Source organism: Oncorhynchus kisutch, linkage group LG21 (assembly GCF_002021735.2).
Source record: "Oncorhynchus kisutch isolate 150728-3 linkage group LG21, Okis_V2, whole genome shotgun sequence".
NCBI classification, from domain to species: Eukaryota; Metazoa; Chordata; class Actinopteri; order Salmoniformes; family Salmonidae; genus Oncorhynchus; species Oncorhynchus kisutch.
Window position 1 is genome coordinate 11,224,246 of NC_034194.2, and position 16,318 is coordinate 11,240,563.

The 16,318-nt window shown below is 43.2% G+C and overlaps 1 protein-coding gene across 1 annotated transcript; it reads left to right on the forward strand.

Annotated features, from left to right (window-relative positions):
* Positions 1 to 3,091: 3,091 nt before the first annotated feature.
* taf1b (TATA box binding protein (Tbp)-associated factor, RNA polymerase I, B) lies at positions 3,092 to 16,113 on the forward strand. The gene is made up of 15 exons (XM_020455365.2): positions 3,092 to 3,200; positions 6,892 to 6,990; positions 7,204 to 7,294; positions 7,394 to 7,491; positions 7,669 to 7,761; positions 8,042 to 8,165; positions 8,317 to 8,491; positions 8,714 to 8,813; positions 9,734 to 9,881; positions 10,114 to 10,285; positions 11,430 to 11,473; positions 12,427 to 12,517; positions 12,753 to 12,823; positions 14,028 to 14,262; positions 15,677 to 16,113. The coding sequence occupies exons 1-15, from the start codon at positions 3,183 to 3,185 to the stop codon at positions 15,903 to 15,905; spliced, it is 1,788 nt and encodes a 595-aa protein (XP_020310954.1). The 5' UTR covers positions 3,092 to 3,182; the 3' UTR covers positions 15,906 to 16,113.
* Positions 16,114 to 16,318: the final 205 nt, after the last annotated feature.

Consider the following 16,318-nt stretch of genomic DNA (forward strand, 5'->3'; position numbering starts at 1 on the left):
TCAGTTTTGATTATGCATTAGAGAGAGACCCTCTCCTGCTGAGGCTGAGCTCCCCAGCCCTGGTTGCTATGGAGACCAGCCCGACGCAGCAGCAGAGTGGTGGGCTGCAGGCTGGAGCTATACCCAGTGCTGAATGGGGAAACACACACACGGAAAACCGACACACAAAAACCCCTCACCCTCTATTATCAGCCAGCCGATCTTCCTCTTTCATTACCACATCTGAGGGTGCTTGTCAATCTATATATTACACGAGTCGACATCAAGACCCTGTAACAGAAGACTAATGAGATGAATTAGGTGGGTTATTATAATAACCCGATTATAACAATAACAGTACATGTTGTGGGTTTTGGAGCTGCTCCAAGGTGATTTACTGTAAATGAAAGAGATGGAACAATAATACTTCTTTGGGTTGTTGAGTCTCTAAGTCTGAACGTCTATTTTAGTCTCCAATAGAGTTACTCTTTCAGACAGTGCAGACTCCCCGGGGATGGTTCTCTTCCTGTTCCTGCAGGGTACCAATAATATCTGCTTTCTTCTGAAGTGTGCACTCGTTCACTACTTCCCACAAATCTGAAAGCATTGGATTGCTGGAGGCGTGAGCTAGAGGGATTTTCCACTATATTTCTTATTCCAGCCATTTCCTTTCAAATCAGTTAAGGGAAGTGAACAAGTGCACACTTTGGGAAAAGGGAGGGATAACTGGGACGTAGCCACAGATGTCCGTGTTGTGTTGCGTTCTCACATTACCTCACCCCGGAAACATGCCACACAGACCCTAAACCTCGGGACCCTGGAATGTGTGACTCAAATCACCCTACCACAACTGCGTGTGTGCGTGTGTGGAAAGAATGTATTGTTCACATATGTAAGCGATTCAGAGAATATTGCTGTTATTTTTTATTTATTAAATGTTCAATTGAGAGACTAGGAGGACACATTTCCACAGCCTGAAGTGAAGAGAGTACAAAATAAAAATCACAGTTTCTGCCCAATGCTGCAGCTGTAGGGCCATTATCATTGTGCAGAGTGGGAGAGGGTGGTGATAGAGAGAGGGAATGAAAAAGACAGAAATATTTATGACTGTGGCGTGCAACGCTAGCAGACTCCGCATGCCCCTTTTCTGTGGGGTTTTCCAACAGACTTATCACAAAGCCTAGATCACCTGACAGCCTACGCCCATCTCCTCCTCCTCCTCCTCCATTTGTGAAACACAAAAGGAATCACAAAGCAAGAGCAGCAGCAGTGCATTTCAAACTGTCCTGTGTTTGTGGTATGTAGGCAGGCAGGCAGAAAGACAGGCCGGCAGGGACACAGACAGGCAGTTACTGACTGTTACTGATTTCCATAGACAACAGGGTTTTGCTTTGCATAAATAAATGCTGTTGTCAGCCTGAGGGGCAGCAAACCATAAACTTGGTTCCTTTGGAGGCTAAGGCAGGCAGGCAGGCATCTCACGTTCAGGTAGCTCTTCTGTGGGGAAAACAGTAGGCTTGGTTTAACTTAAAACACACCACCACCAGCCATCACACCATTGTAGTAACAACAGGCACTATATAGGTAATAGGTTGTCCTTTGGAACGGGCCGGTGCCATTTGGGAATAGGGTGTCCTATGGGTCCCGGTCAAAAGAGACTCCCGTGTCATTACAATTGAATGTGGTGTTGATGTTTAATGTTGCTCTTAGGGATGGAGGATTAAATTCACCCAGCCGGCAACAGTGAGCTCTGACTCAAACCTGATAAAAAAATGATGCTGTGGAAGAGGAGCATAGCCCACTTTGTCTGCATTCCCAAATGGCACCGTATTCCCTATCAAGTACAGTACTTTTGTCCAGGACCCATAGGGCTATAGTCAAAAGTAGTACACTATGTAGGGCAGGGGTATTAAACTCTTACCCTACGAGGTCCGGAGCCTGCTGGCTTTCTGTTCTAGCTGATAATTAATTGCACACATCTGGTTTCCCAGGTCTAAATCAGATTAGAGGGAAACAATGAAAACATGCAGTGGAATTGTCTTCGATATAGGGATATAGGGGATATGGAGCCATTTGGGACGCAGTGTCTGTATCTGAAAAAAAATAACAAAGCCCCCATAAACACTCTCCAGATGGCTCTGTTGCTTTGTCAACAGAAACAACAGAGCAATCGTGGACGTCTCTGTGTCTTCGTCCCAGTTATATCTCCTTTCTCCCAAAGTGTGCACTTGTTCACTTCCCTTAACTGATTTGAAAGGAAATGGCTGGTGGAAAAAATATGGTGGAAAATCCCTCTAGCTCACGCCTCCACCAATCCAATGCTTTCAGATTTGTGGCAAGTAGTGAATCAGTGGAGGCTGCTGAGGGGAGAACGGCTCATAATAATGGCTGGAATGGACTCAATGGAATGGTATCAACCACATGGTTTTCATCCATTACACTCTATTCCAGCCATTATTATGAGCCTTCCTCCCTTCAGCAGCCTCCACTGATGAGTATTCAGGGACAGATGACCGTATGTATAGACCTTGGCATGATTAACTGGAGTAATATAAGACGAATTCGGATGTCTGAATGTATGACTCAAGCTATACTTATACTTACAATTGGATTTACCAAACAATGAATCCATCTACACACCCTCTTCTTCTTTCTTGTGGTTTCCATGGTGCTAGCTCCAATCCTGTCACACCACACAGTACAATCAGCACCAACGCCACCCACACACATACACCAACTCATGACATAATCAAGTAAAGCAGGTCAATTATAGAGCAAGAGGCCTCAGGTATGGAAAATCACTACAATTACTGTAATGGATGACTCAGGTGATAACTACAAGCTACAACAAACAGTACCCTCTCATTCTCCTGCAGTCAATGTTGCCCTCTATAGGGAGACATCAGACATTGGACTTGCAACCCACCTGAATGAGCAGGCTAAAATACTTTTCAGATATTAAATATCTGTAATTGTTTTATTCTCTGTAGTTCAGATATAGTAAAAAAAAACATGTATTTATTATTATTTTGAATGTATACCCCTTGGCAACACGCTTTTGCACATGTGCTTGTGATGCACAGTAAAATCATGTTGATTCCTGTCGGGTGGATTTATTGGTAACACACAGGAAGTTAATATTCCACCACAATAAACCAACACGTGAGAGTTCACTAATGTAAAACAAACTCAAGTGTGTGAAAATGGACGAAGAACAAACGGTAGGTTGTACAAGTAGGACGTGTTAAACTCTTTTTGCTAATTTAAACTTTTATACCTGCCAGATTGATCTGAAAAACATGTTCTTGTTGTAATGTCAGTGGCTAACCTAGCAAAATGTTCTTTTTTTTTATAGCCACAAGCAAACACAGTAGGGATTGAACATGTTTAAAGAACGTGCAAAACAAAACGCTTTTCAAACGCAAATCTTTTTTTTCTTCCATGTATTAGCAGGTAAGGTAAAGCATTTAAGAACCCCTTAATGGAAGATTTTACCATAGGCGTGTAGCAGCTATAGTAGTAAGAACCAGTGGAGGGTGTTGAGGGGAGGGGTGTTGAGGGGAGGACGGCTCATAATAATGGCTAAAACGGAGCAAATAGTATGACATCAAACTCACGGAAACTATATGTTTGATGTATTTGATACTGCTCCAGGCATTACCATGAGTCCGTTCTCCACAATGAAGGTGCCACCAACCTCCTATGGTAAGAACTGTATCAACGATTTATTTTTTTATAACTAACCTAAGACAGACAACGGTCTGTCATTTTCTTCGAGTTTGTAGTCGCAGATCGCAAACACCTGACAGGTGCATACACCGCCACCTACTGTACTGGAATGTGAGGCTGGTCACGACCCGTCTATAGCGAACCCTGAATTTCTAACAACCCCACTGGGCGGTGGAACCTCTTCATTCAGTATTCCCTGTAACATTTTACAGGGAATACTGAGTTAGATTTGTAGGCCTCCTTGCTCGCACATGCTTTTTCAGTTCTGCCCACAAATGTTCTATAGGATTGAGGTCAGGGCTTTGTGATGGCCACTCCCAATACTTGACTTTGTTGTCCTTAAGCCATTCTTCCACAACTTTGGAAGTATGCTTGGGGTCATTGTCCATTTAAAAGACCCATTTGTGACCAAGCTTTAACTTCCATACTGATGTCTTGAGATGTTTCTTCAATATATCCACATTTTCCTTTCCTCATGACACCATCTATTTTGTGAAGTGCACCATTCCCTTCTGCAGCAAAGCACCCCCAAAACATGATGCTGCCACCCCCGTGCTTTACGGTTGGGATGGTGTTCTTCGACTTGCAAGCATCCCCCTTTTTCCTCCAAACATATTGATGGTCATTATGGCAAAACAGTTCTATTTTTGTTTCATCAGACCATAGGACATTTCTCCAAAAAGTACAATCTTTGTCCCCATGTACAATTGCAAAATGTAGTCGGGCTTTTTTATGGTGGTTTTGGAGCAATGGCTTCTTCCTTGCTGAGCGGCCTTTCAGGTTATGTCGATTATGGACTTGTTTTACTGTGGATATAGATACTTTTGTACCTGTTTCCTCCAGCATCTAAACAAGGTCCTTTGCTGCTGTTCTGTGATTATTTCTCACATTTCGCACCAAAGTACGTTAATCTCTAGGAGACTGAACACGTCTTCTTCCTGAGCGGTATGACGGCTGTGTGGTCCCATGGTGTTTATGTCAATTAGCCTATCGGAAGCTTCTAAGCCATGACATTTTCTGGAATTTTCCAAGCTGTTTAAAGGCACAGTCAACTTAGTGTATGTAAACTTCTGACCCACTGGAATTGTGATGCAGTGGATTATAAGTGAAATAATCTGTCCGTAAACAATTGTTGGAAAATTACTTGTCATGCACAAAGTAGAGGACCTAACTGACTTGCCAAAACTATAGTTTAAGAATATATCTCACTGGTCGCCCCCAAAGCCAATTCCTCCTTTGGCCGCCTGTCCTTCCAGTTCTCTGCTGCCAAATGACTGGAATGAACTGCAAAAATCACTGAAGCTGGAGACACATCTCCTTCACTGTTGTTGTAATTGTCATTACAAATATATATTAAATCGGCCGATTAATCGGTATCGGCTTTTTTGGTCCGCCAATAATCGGTATCGGCGTTGAAAAATCATAATCGGTTGACCTCTACTTTAAACCACTTGAGTGTTGCTTTAGCAGTATGCTTAGGGTCATTGTCCTGCTGGAAGGTGACCCTCAGCCCTATTCTCAAATCTCTGGAAGACTGAAACAGGTTTCCCTCAATAATTTCCCTGTATTTAGCTCCATCCATCATTCCTTCACTTCTGACCAGTTTCCCAGTCCCTGCTGAGGAAAAACATCCTATAGCATGATGCTTCCACCACGCATCACTGTGGGCATGTTGTTCTCGGGGTGATGAGAGGTGTTGGGTATGCACCAGACATGGCGTTTTCCTTAATGGCCAAAAAGCTCAATTTTATTCTCATCTGACCAGAGTCCCTTCTTCCATATGTTTGGGGAGTCTCCCACGTGCCTTTTGGCGAACACCAAACGTGTATGCTTATTTTTCTTTAAGCAATGGCTTTTTTTCTGGCCACTCTTCTGTAAAGCCCAGCTTTGTGGAGTATACAGCCTAAAGTGGTCCCATGGACAGATATTCCAATCACCGCTGTGGAGCTTTGCAGCTCCTTCAGGGTTATCTTTGGTCTCTTTGTTGCCTCTGATTAATGACCTCCTTGCCTGGTCTGTGAGTTTTGGTGGGCGGCCATCTCTTGGTAGGTTTGTTGTGGTGACATATTCTTTCCATTTTTTAATAATGGATTTAATGGTGCTCCGGGGGTGTTCAAAGTTTCTGATTTCTTTATAACCAAACCCTGTTCCATGCTTCTCCACAACTTTGTCCGTGACCTGTTTGGAGAGCTCATTGGTCTTGGCGGTGCTCCTTGCTTAGTGGTGTTGTAGAATCTGGGGCCTTTCAGAACTGAGATCATGTGACTGATCATTTGACACTTAGATTGCACACAGGTGGACTTTATTCAACCAATTATGTGACTTGTGAAGGTAATTGGTTGTGCACCAGATCTTATTTAGGGGATTCATAGCAAACTTTTCAGTTTTTGTCAACATTTTTATTTCTTTCACTTCACCAATTTGGACTATTTTGTGTATGTCCATTATGTGAAATCCAAATAAACATCCATTTAAATTGCAGGTTGTAATTGCAACAAAATAGGAAAAACGCCAAGAGGGATAAACTTTTGCAAGGCACTCCATTTGCATATTTCTTTTAGGGAACGCCTACTCTGAAGTGTGTGTAGTGCAATTACTAATTTCACCCTTGCACTCCTTCTAAACAACACATTTTTTACAACTTGCAAAGGGTAAAGTCTACAAAACTTTGATCACTTTGTTAGTAACAGATTCTAGTTTGGGAAACAGAACTGTATTGAGATTAAATGTTTCATCGATGAGAGAATTTGTAGAATGTCGGCCAAAATCCATCTCGCTGCATTTTCTTCCACTGCCAGACACTGGGCTTTCTCTCACCGCCTACTGGTGAAATATTGGTCTCATTGTTCTGTGACTCTGCTCTCTCTCCATACTGCAACATCCCTGATTACAGTTCCTTGTCACCTGTGTGCCTATAGACGTGTGACAGTGACCCATGACCCAACATATAGTTAGTTCCCTCTAGAGTACAAATTAGGTGGAATATGCAAAGTATATAGACAACACAACAACCACACAAGTAGTTCAAAATGGGTCCTACAGTCTCGTTAGTATGTCCCTCAGTTACAATTGTTGCCGCAGCTAGCTACATGCTCTCATATGTTATGGATCAATGGACCTGATGTCTCTGTGTGTATGTAATACTATGCATAATGTGCCATATAAAATTGGATTTGATTATAGGGGGGCTACAGCGCTATCTGTGGCCAGTGTGGAGAGGTGAACTGGGGGGTGTCGGATGAGGGTCGGTTCTACTGCAGGTCCTGTCATAATGTCATCGAGGTAAGCACTCGCATTTAACTACTTTTCAAGATTGCTTCATGTTGAAGTAGTCATGGGCTACATCCCATATGGCACGGTATTTCCTTTTTGGTGCACTACTTTGGGACCGTAGCCCTATGTGCCCTGGTCAAGGCAGTGTACTAGTTAATAGGGTGCCATTTGGGCTGGCACACGTGGACAACCATTTTTTATTTTTCCTCATTCTCTACACAGAGAACAAAAGAAGTGGTGGATACAAACACTTTTATGGTTGGTACCAGCAGAGTGTCCTCCATCTCCAAGGGAACCAGAAGGAAAAAACTAGGTTGGTCTCCACTCTCCTGTGTCATTAATTCCTACAAGCAAATTATTATTATTTTTTTTGGTTCTGTATGTGCCTGACTTATTTGTGACTGTGTTTCAGAGCAAGGGCGAGAGTGGATGGTGTGTGAGGGCTTTCAGTTCATCCTAAAGCACCAGGCTGAGGCTCTTCTGGCCATGGGAGTCTGCCCACAGTTCAAGGTCTGTCAGAGGGAGCACAGAAGGGTGGTTTCCCAGACACAGATTAAGCCTAGTAGTTAGAGAATCTCTATTGAAATGTTTAATCTGTCTCTGAGAAACCGGAAAGTAAAACCAAATGAGGCTATTTTACATCAATGTAAAGACACTCTTGTGTCTTGTATGGTCTGTGTTTTGTAGGATGACGTGCTGTGTCAGTTTTGGAGAATGTTCCTACAGAAGAGCCGACAGGCCTACACCAAGAATCCTGTGCATGATGGGAAATTTAGACTGGTCAGTATTCTCATCACTGCAAGCAAAATGGCACTTTCTGATGAAGTGACGAAAGCCTTCCCTGTCTGTTATCGCCCCCTTGTGGTGGACGGTCGAGACATTCACTCAATGTGTGCTTTTAGATTGGATACGTTTAGTTACACGTTTGCAGCGCTCAGATGATAACTGTACACCTACACACACACCTCGCCCTCCTTTTGGTTGCTGTATCGTTTATTTTGCGTGTCTGTCTCTTGTCTCCCCTTCTTATTTCCACTCTATTTCTTGTTGCCCTCCCTAGCGTTCTCATGGCTCTGGGGAGTCAGACAGTGCTCCGGAGTCGTCAGTGATGAGTGACTCTATGATGTCTGCCTCTGAGACAGACGGGGATGGAGATTTGGCAAGTGGAGGAGGCTCTGTCTCAGGTACAGTAAACAACACAAGTATGCTGAACAGCCAATGTACCTATGCACACTAGCCACACACAGTGATTATATATATGTGAGTGTACATGCATCTGTGTGTATGTGCACGCTAACGTGTGTGTGTTTTCCAATATGTGTGCGTGCTCCCCAGGTCACACCAGTGACGGAGCCTCCTCGGTGTGTTCCGGTTCTATTGATGCCGTCTCGTACCTGACCCTGCGCCAGAGGAGGAGCCAGGGGTTGATGAGCATGCCCAAGACCCTGGCACTGTGCCACCTGGCCCTGCTGTGGGCCAGAGAGGCTATCACACTGGCAGACCTGCTCAGGTTAGGGCCAAGGGGAGATTGCGGAAACATGGGTGGAAGAGAAGATGAACAAAGTTGTATTGAATTTAATATTAAAAACATTTTACCATTTTGATTTCATTAAGACAAACCGGGATTAAATATAGGTTAAAGGTATATATTTTTTTAAATAGGAAGTAAATGTTCACATTAAGTCTCAAGCTTTGCGTCCCTGCCTATTGAGTCGCTCTCTGTGCTGGGCAGGTTTGTGAATGAGGGCCACATCCCCTATGTGAACGCCTACGAGGACTTCCCAGAGGAGATGAAGCTCTACGGCCGAGACTCACTCATCTTCAGAGTGGAGGTGAGAGCTCACATTAGTTGTTGAGTTATTGGGGAAAAGTTGCGCTGAGTACAACCTAGGCGATAACACGTTAAAGCAATTCCACTTTTGTCCAACGTGGTCCTTGACGGAATACAAAACAAAATAAAAGGACTGTAATCTCTCTGCGTCACACAGCCTAGAACAAATAAATAACGCAAAAATAAAAGATACAGGAAAATAAAAGTGAAGTCAACCTATTGTGATTCTGTCATTTGTCCTCCTGGACTCTAAATGCATTATACATTAATAAATCTACATCGTTATCAATTAAACTGTAATACTAAGATGGCCTCTGGGCCAGACCTCTGTCTTTACATTTCTGATGTAACAGAGGCATAAATGCCTTTCAGTCATTCAGCTACTCAACAAAAATTTGCTTTGACTTGTCCCCTTTTTTTAAAACACCCCTGGACTGAGACCGTTTAATAGGCGTTCCACAACAACGTCCCAGTGTAGAAGACTGAATACGTGCCGTACTACTTCCTGTTGGCACACTGACTCTCCATGTTGTGGTCGAGTATGAGACACAGCTGTGTGTAAGCCTAAGTAGTCATGAGCAGTACTACTAATGGTATTATAGATGTGGTTAAGCTTCATCTAGGCAACAGATCCACTGCTTGGAATTTGTGTACTCCAACATGTGTTCTGGGGGGGGTGCATTAAGCTGATGGTGACATGTGGTTTTGTTGTCAGACCACTGTACCGCGCTACTCTCATTGAAACATGTATGAAGACATCAGAATGTTGGCTCAGGTGCAACTGCTGCTTGTCCCCACATGCCAATACACCTGTTGCCCCGCTCTGCATTTGCATATATTGTCTTGAAGTCTTATCCTGATCCTCCAAAGGGATTCCTTGCATAGAAGACCAGATTAAATCTGTGTGTCTGTGTTCCCTAGTCTATCCCTTCTTACAGCCACCTACACAAGGAGGCCCAGACCCTGGCTGTGTTCCTGGAGCTTCCCCTGTTCCCCCCCATCACCCTGGACTGCCTGCTGCACCCCTCCCTGCTCACTCTCCGCTACCTCACCGAAGCCAACCTGCCCGGTGGGTCTGCCTAGCCAACAACACACTCTTAACTCTTTTGTTGTCCGTTGGTTAATTTGTGTCAGTCACTTTAAAGAGGAGACACCAGTAGGTTTTTTTTGTCTAGTTGTTTACCTGTGTTCCCCTTTTACATTTATTTATTATTATTAATTTTTTATTTTAACTTTAACTTTTTAACTCTAGTCTCAACACAAGTTATTCCAATCAACCAGTACTTTTTTTTCTTCTTCAGATGAGCTGCATGACTGGGTGTGCAGGATCATGGAGAAGGCTGGTATGGAGTCGTCCGTAACCTTTGAACCCATGAGGTCCAAATCCCCTCTCCCACACTACGATGTCCAGGCTGCTGCCCTGATCATCATCGCCATGAAGCTGCTCTTCAAACTAGACGACCACACTGAGTGGTAGCTATGCCGTCTGTTAACTAGAGAGAGAGAGAGAGAGAGAGAAATGTATTTAAGGGCTTATTCTCACCAAATAGTCATAGGTACAATTTACATGTACTAACACTTTACAATTCACATTAGCGACGGGAATGTTACGAGACGACAAGGGGTTTGGTCGACGTTCTTGCTTCGACACTCAAAAGTACCGTAAATGTCACAGTAACCACTAGCCAGGACTCAGAAGGTTAAGCATTGCAAACTATTCTCCTAGCTAGCGACTAGTTAACGTTAACCAAGCAACTCTTCACACATCTACCGTATTACACTCTTAATTACTGCAACAAAACCATATTACACTCTTGAATAATGCAACGATTCACAGGCATGGGCAGAGTTTATTTTTTTGTCTCTACACACCACATGTTATCTTCAAGAGATTTTGACACACAGATTTTGACGTATGTAGTTTGACTTGCGTATCTAAAAAATATCTCCACATTTTTAGGTAGTATCGACGTAAAAACAAAAAAGTTGCGTTTACTTGAAATTGCCAAGTCTCAAATATAAGGAAAATGTCTAGTCTACACATTTCAGCTGTTTCAAAAACATTGCTTTGCTATTACCGTTGATGCTGTAGGAATGTTGAGCTCAATGAGACAATTCTGTTTACACTGCCGTGCTCGGAGGGCGGCAACTGTCGGGTGCGACCTCCAGAGGAAGCACCCGAGACGTGTAAACTTGTGAAATTCTCACAGCGGTATTTATTGTCTCTCGAGAACCTCTAGAAAATGTACCTTTTGCTATCTTCAATGTAAAAACGGTCTCACTCCAAGGGGTTTGACAGTACATAATACAGATTTTAATACTACATTGTAGACCACTCGGGTAGTTTTGAGACACTATGTAATCATAGTAAGCAATTCTAGTTCACTATATAGTCTGTCAGCCATGTCAACATTTTACCACAGTCTTGAAACCACGATGTTCTTTAGGAAGCTCAATGTAGACTGGAACATCAAGTCTGCATGTCCCTGGTCATGTAAACAGTCGCACAGAAATGTCATAAATAGTTTAGGTCACTATGCCTACGCAAGATATTGCACTTTGGTGATTGTTTTACTACTGCTCATATCTAACGCAGTTCTCCTGTTTGTGTTTTTAGGGATTTATCCAATGATGCAAGTGACAAGAACAAGGAGAACCCAGGTAAACCTCACTCACTTTGGTGTGATAAGTTAATAACCAGCCCTCCCTGATGGCTGAGATGTGGAATTTTTTATTTTGCATCATTGAGAAGGTATTGATCTGAATAATCTCTCAGGAGTCTTGTGTGAAGTTGGCCCAAGGCTATAAGGAGTTGCATAGTACATACAGAGGAATAAATTAAACAGTTATTTACATATGTGTCTGAAGGGGTTTTAGCTAATGGAATGCCTTTAAAGGCAGTAAATGCTGTTTCTTCGATTCTTATGTTCTGTTTAACATTTCACATGATCTTATCTTTTTCAGCACAGATAATCATAGTTTGTATTGTATTGTAATTTAATGCTTTTCGTAAAGAGCGGCCATTGAGGTGTGGTCTTGTCTTTGGAACGGGCAATGTTGCATGTGCTGTTTGTCTGCATTCCTTTGATTTCTGTCTGCCTTTTTTCATTCACTTCCATTTGACAGCTTAGAAGTGAGAGTAGATTACATGGCTGGGCTGAAATATTTGGGTGATTTAGAAGCGCTAGAGTTTCCCCTTGCTATTTTCTGTTGTAATTAAAAAGCAGATGGAAAATTCAGATTTTTTAAAACCTTTTATTTAACTATGCAAGTTAGTTAAGAACAAATTCTTATTTTCAATGATGGCCTAGGAACAGTGGGTTAACTGCCTGTTCAGGGGCAGAACGACAGATTTGTACCTTGTCAGCTCGGGGATTCAAACTTGCAACCTTTCTGTTACTAGTCCAACGCTCTACCCTGCCGCCCCAAACTTCTCTTAAGAAGTAGAGCCAATCTTTATGAGACTTATATGAAGTCCATGAGTTCCTAGCCTGTTTTTTTGCAACTAGTTAGGAAATAGACACTTATTTTGGTAAGTCTTCTCAGTTGGACATTCCAAAAGTCAAGTGTCCTAAATTCTGTCTGGCACTCATCCCTCTCTTTATGTGTGACAGATGGGAACAGCTTTAACCTGAGGTGGTGGTACAGGGCAATGCAGACTGCCCTGACCACAGCTGCACGGAGACAGCAGGACAATATAGCCAGGTGAGACACCTCACTTTTAACTGGCTCTCTCTTTAAAGTTGGCTGGGCAGATACTGTGGTCTAGTGGTAACACATCTGGCTCAATCACATATACTGCTCCCCACTGGAAATTGGGGTTCAATTCCTGTACCCACCCTTGTTACTGTGTCTCCCCCTTTCATCTATCTATCTCCTCTATTTCACAAATGTCAGTATATAGAGTAAATGTATTTACCCACTTCATTTATTTCTACAGAAAGCATTGGAAGCCCCAGAAACCTCTATATACCTCGAAGAAAGACAAGTCGGTCGTTCTCAAAAGGAGACGTAGGTGTCACTCATATCAGTCTGTTCAGATAAAGAAGAAAAACGGAGCTGGCTCATGTCCACTATTTAGTGTATGGCAAATGGGCTGTAAAAAGAGCTGGCACAAACATGCTGATGTCACTCACTGGCCTATACAGTACCAGTGAAAAGTTTGGACACACATACTTATTCAAGGGTTTTTCTTTAATTTTTATAATTTTCTACATTGTGGAATAATAGTGAAGACATCAAAGTAACACATGGAATCATGGAGTAACCAAAAAAGTGTTAGACAACTCAAAATAGATTTTAGATTCTTCAAAGTAGCCACCCTTTGCCTTGATGACAGATTTGCACACTCTTCACATTCTCTCAACCAGCTTCATGAGGTAGTCACCTGGAATGCATTTCTATTAACAGGTGTGCCTTCTTAAAAGTTAATTTGTGGAATTTCTTTCCTTCTTAATGCATTTGAGCCAATCAGTTGTGTTGTGACATGGTAGGGGTGGTATACAGAAGATAGCCCTATTTTATAAAAGACCAAGTCCATATTACGGCAAGAACAACTCAAATAAGCAGAGGGAAAAGAGTCCAAATTTGAGATTTTTGGTACCAAACGCCATGTCTTTGTGAGACAGAGTTTAACAGGACAATGACCCAACACACCTCCAAGCTGTGTAAGGGCTATTGGACTAAGAAGGAGAGTGATCGAGTGCTGCATCAGATGACCTGGCCTCAACAATCACCTGACCTCAACCCAATTGAGATGGTTTGGGATAAGTTGTACCGCAGAGTGAAGGAAAAGGAGCCAACAAGTTTTCAGCATATGTGGGAACTCCTTCATGCATTCCAGGTGAAGCTGATTGAGAGAATGCCAAGAGTTTGCAAAGCGGTCATCAAGGCAAAGGGTGGCTACTTTGAAGAATCTCAAATATAAAATATATTTGATTTTAACTTTTTTTGCTTACTACATGTTTTTGTGGTATTTCATAGTTTTGACATCTTAACTATTATTCTACAATGTAGATAAGAGTAAATATAAATAAATAACCCTTGAATGAGGTGTCCAAACTTGACTGGTACTCTGTCATTCTGCTTTTGCTAATCTCCCTTTTCCCCACCCTAATCTCACTACTCCCCTTCTCTTTCCCTCACCAACTAACTACACCCTTTTCCCTCATCATTTCCTGTACCCTCACTTTTCCCCCTCCTTCTCCCTCTCCAGGTATTGCAGAGCAGCTCCAGTTGAGTTTCCAGAAACTGTCTGGTTCCCCTGTGGCCCCACCATCCACCCCTCCCTCCAGCTTCTGTTTCCGCTGGGGTGAGGAGGGGGAGGAGGTCTGGGACGGGCCCAGCCTGCACCACCTGACCCTGGACAGCAGCGTCCGGCAGAGAGGGGCAAGCCTCCAGCCTGCAAACCCAGAATACTGGCACCCAACCCTGAGGGCCTGCAAGCCCAGGTAAGGCCCAGTACAGTATGCTGCTAGAAGTGGTGTTGGAGGGCTAGTAGGAGGCACTCTTTCCTCTGGTCAAAAAGATTCCAATGCCCCAGGGCAGTGTTTGGTGACATTGCCCTTTGCAGGCTCGGGTGTGATGTTAGACGGGTGTCCTGACTCTGTGGTCACTAAAGAGCCCATGGCACTTATCATAAGAGTAGGGGTGTTAGCCCTGGTGCCCTGGCCAATTCCCAATCTGGCATTCATACGATCATGGCCACCTAATCCTCAGCTTCCAATTGGCTCATTCATCCCCCTCCTCTCCCATGTAACTATTCCTGAGGTTGTTGATGTAACTGAGAATGTGTTCTCAGGAAACTTGCCTGCAAAAAAAAAAAAAACTTTAAGGTAGTCAGTGATGCACAAAGTAAACCGCAGAGTCAGCTTAGACCTCTGCAACAAGCATGAGATTTAACTTCTCTGTTGATCCCGCAACTATCAGCTTGCAGGAGTGGGAAGTGTACCCATCTTGCATCTGAGTCTAAGTTAATATTTCCCTTGTTGGGGTTACCCTGAATCACCTCACCTAAACATCCTAACTGATATATTTTTTTTCTAAACTATGATAGCCCTCACATAAACATACAGTGCACAGTTACCAGACTGCTGAGAGCTTGTGGTGGTTGTATATGCTGGGTGAAGGAGAGGGGGAATGCAGGCCTGTGTTCTCTCTCTCCTCTGATGGGGGCCTGTTTTCACTGTCAGCACTGATCAAATCTACCAAGCGACTCTTTCCTTTTCCCCTTCCTCAGTTTGCTGAGGCTGAATCCTATAGTGATTGGAAACTGCACCCACCATTAATCTACACCTGGGGTCTATGCTTTTAGTTGTGGAGGCCGACTCCCTTCTAACCTGTCCCACAAGGGTTCCACTCTCCATAGGGCGTATCTAAACCATCCCTTTTAAAACCTAGTTTCAGCTAGAGACAGCACTGGCTATGGGTTTTCCCAGCATGTATAAGAATGCTTTAGAGAAGTTTTCAGAATTTTGGCAGACAATGTAGAGTAGCGACTTGTGAATATACATGTAGAAACCAAACGCCCATGATGGGTGCTCTGCTTTAAATATGGTCTGGATGAGAGGACCAGGATGTCTGTCGTATGTTGTTTGCACACTAGTTATTAGCAGTGGTTAATAGTCGCATGCACAGGTGTGTGAGACGTACTCCATTTGCAAATCTGCCAACTTTTTGGTTCTACTTGCTTGCAGAATTTCCATTGCTCCATAAAAGTTCAATTCAAGTCTTTCAGATTGGCCTTTACTGCACACCTCACAGGGATTGCGCTGCACGAGGCACACAAAGAGCCCGGGTCATGTACCTTCTTTAAAACAACACCATTGAGTTTTATCGGTCATGTTTTATTTCTCCCCCCCTCAGGTATTGTAAGAGCCACTATGCGGAGGTAGAGGTCACTCTCCCCAGGATGTACGTGTGGCTGTTGGACCTCTTCTCCTTCCTCCTGGGGGTGAAACCTGGCTGTGTATACGAAGAGGTACTGAAGGTGGAGAGGCGCTTCCTCGGGAGCAAGTCCCAGCCCAGGGCAAGAGCTACGCCCAGAAAGACAGCCCAAAAAACTACACAAACCAGTAAAACATGTTCTCGGTAACTAAAGAGAGAGTGACTTCATCGGGAACAACTGTTGATATTTATATGGTTTTTGTATCAATGCAAATTGATTGTGCTTTTTTTTGTACAAATTGTCTCATTGCATTGCCAAGGATGAATGGCAAAGCTCCTGTGATTACAACGCAATATGAAGTTCATGAAAATGTACTTTTTAAATTATATTAAACTGTTCTGTTATTACAATGTTATAAGTAGCCCTGTGTAGCTCTGTTCATTAAGGAATGCCTGACATTTTAGGCCAAGTACAAACTGTTCCGTTTTTAATGTGATGGACATGTAATAGGTGTTACCTGCCATTAGTGTGGTTTTGGAATACTTTGTTCCAAGTCTCAGGCACTTCTCTCTACGAAACTGGTATGTATCGGTTTTTGTGAACCTCTACAATCTATTTCC

What these genes read in the sequence shown, in the direction of transcription:
- taf1b (XM_020455365.2), top strand. An exon ending in GAGTCTGCCCACAGTTCAAG is followed by an intron (nt 7,492 to 7,668) that starts GTCTGTCAGAGG and finishes TGTGTTTTGTAG; the next exon opens with GATGACGTGCTGTGTCAGTT. An exon ending in CAGCAGGACAATATAGCCAG is followed by an intron (nt 12,518 to 12,752) that starts GTGAGACACCTC and finishes TTATTTCTACAG; the next exon opens with AAAGCATTGGAAGCCCCAGA.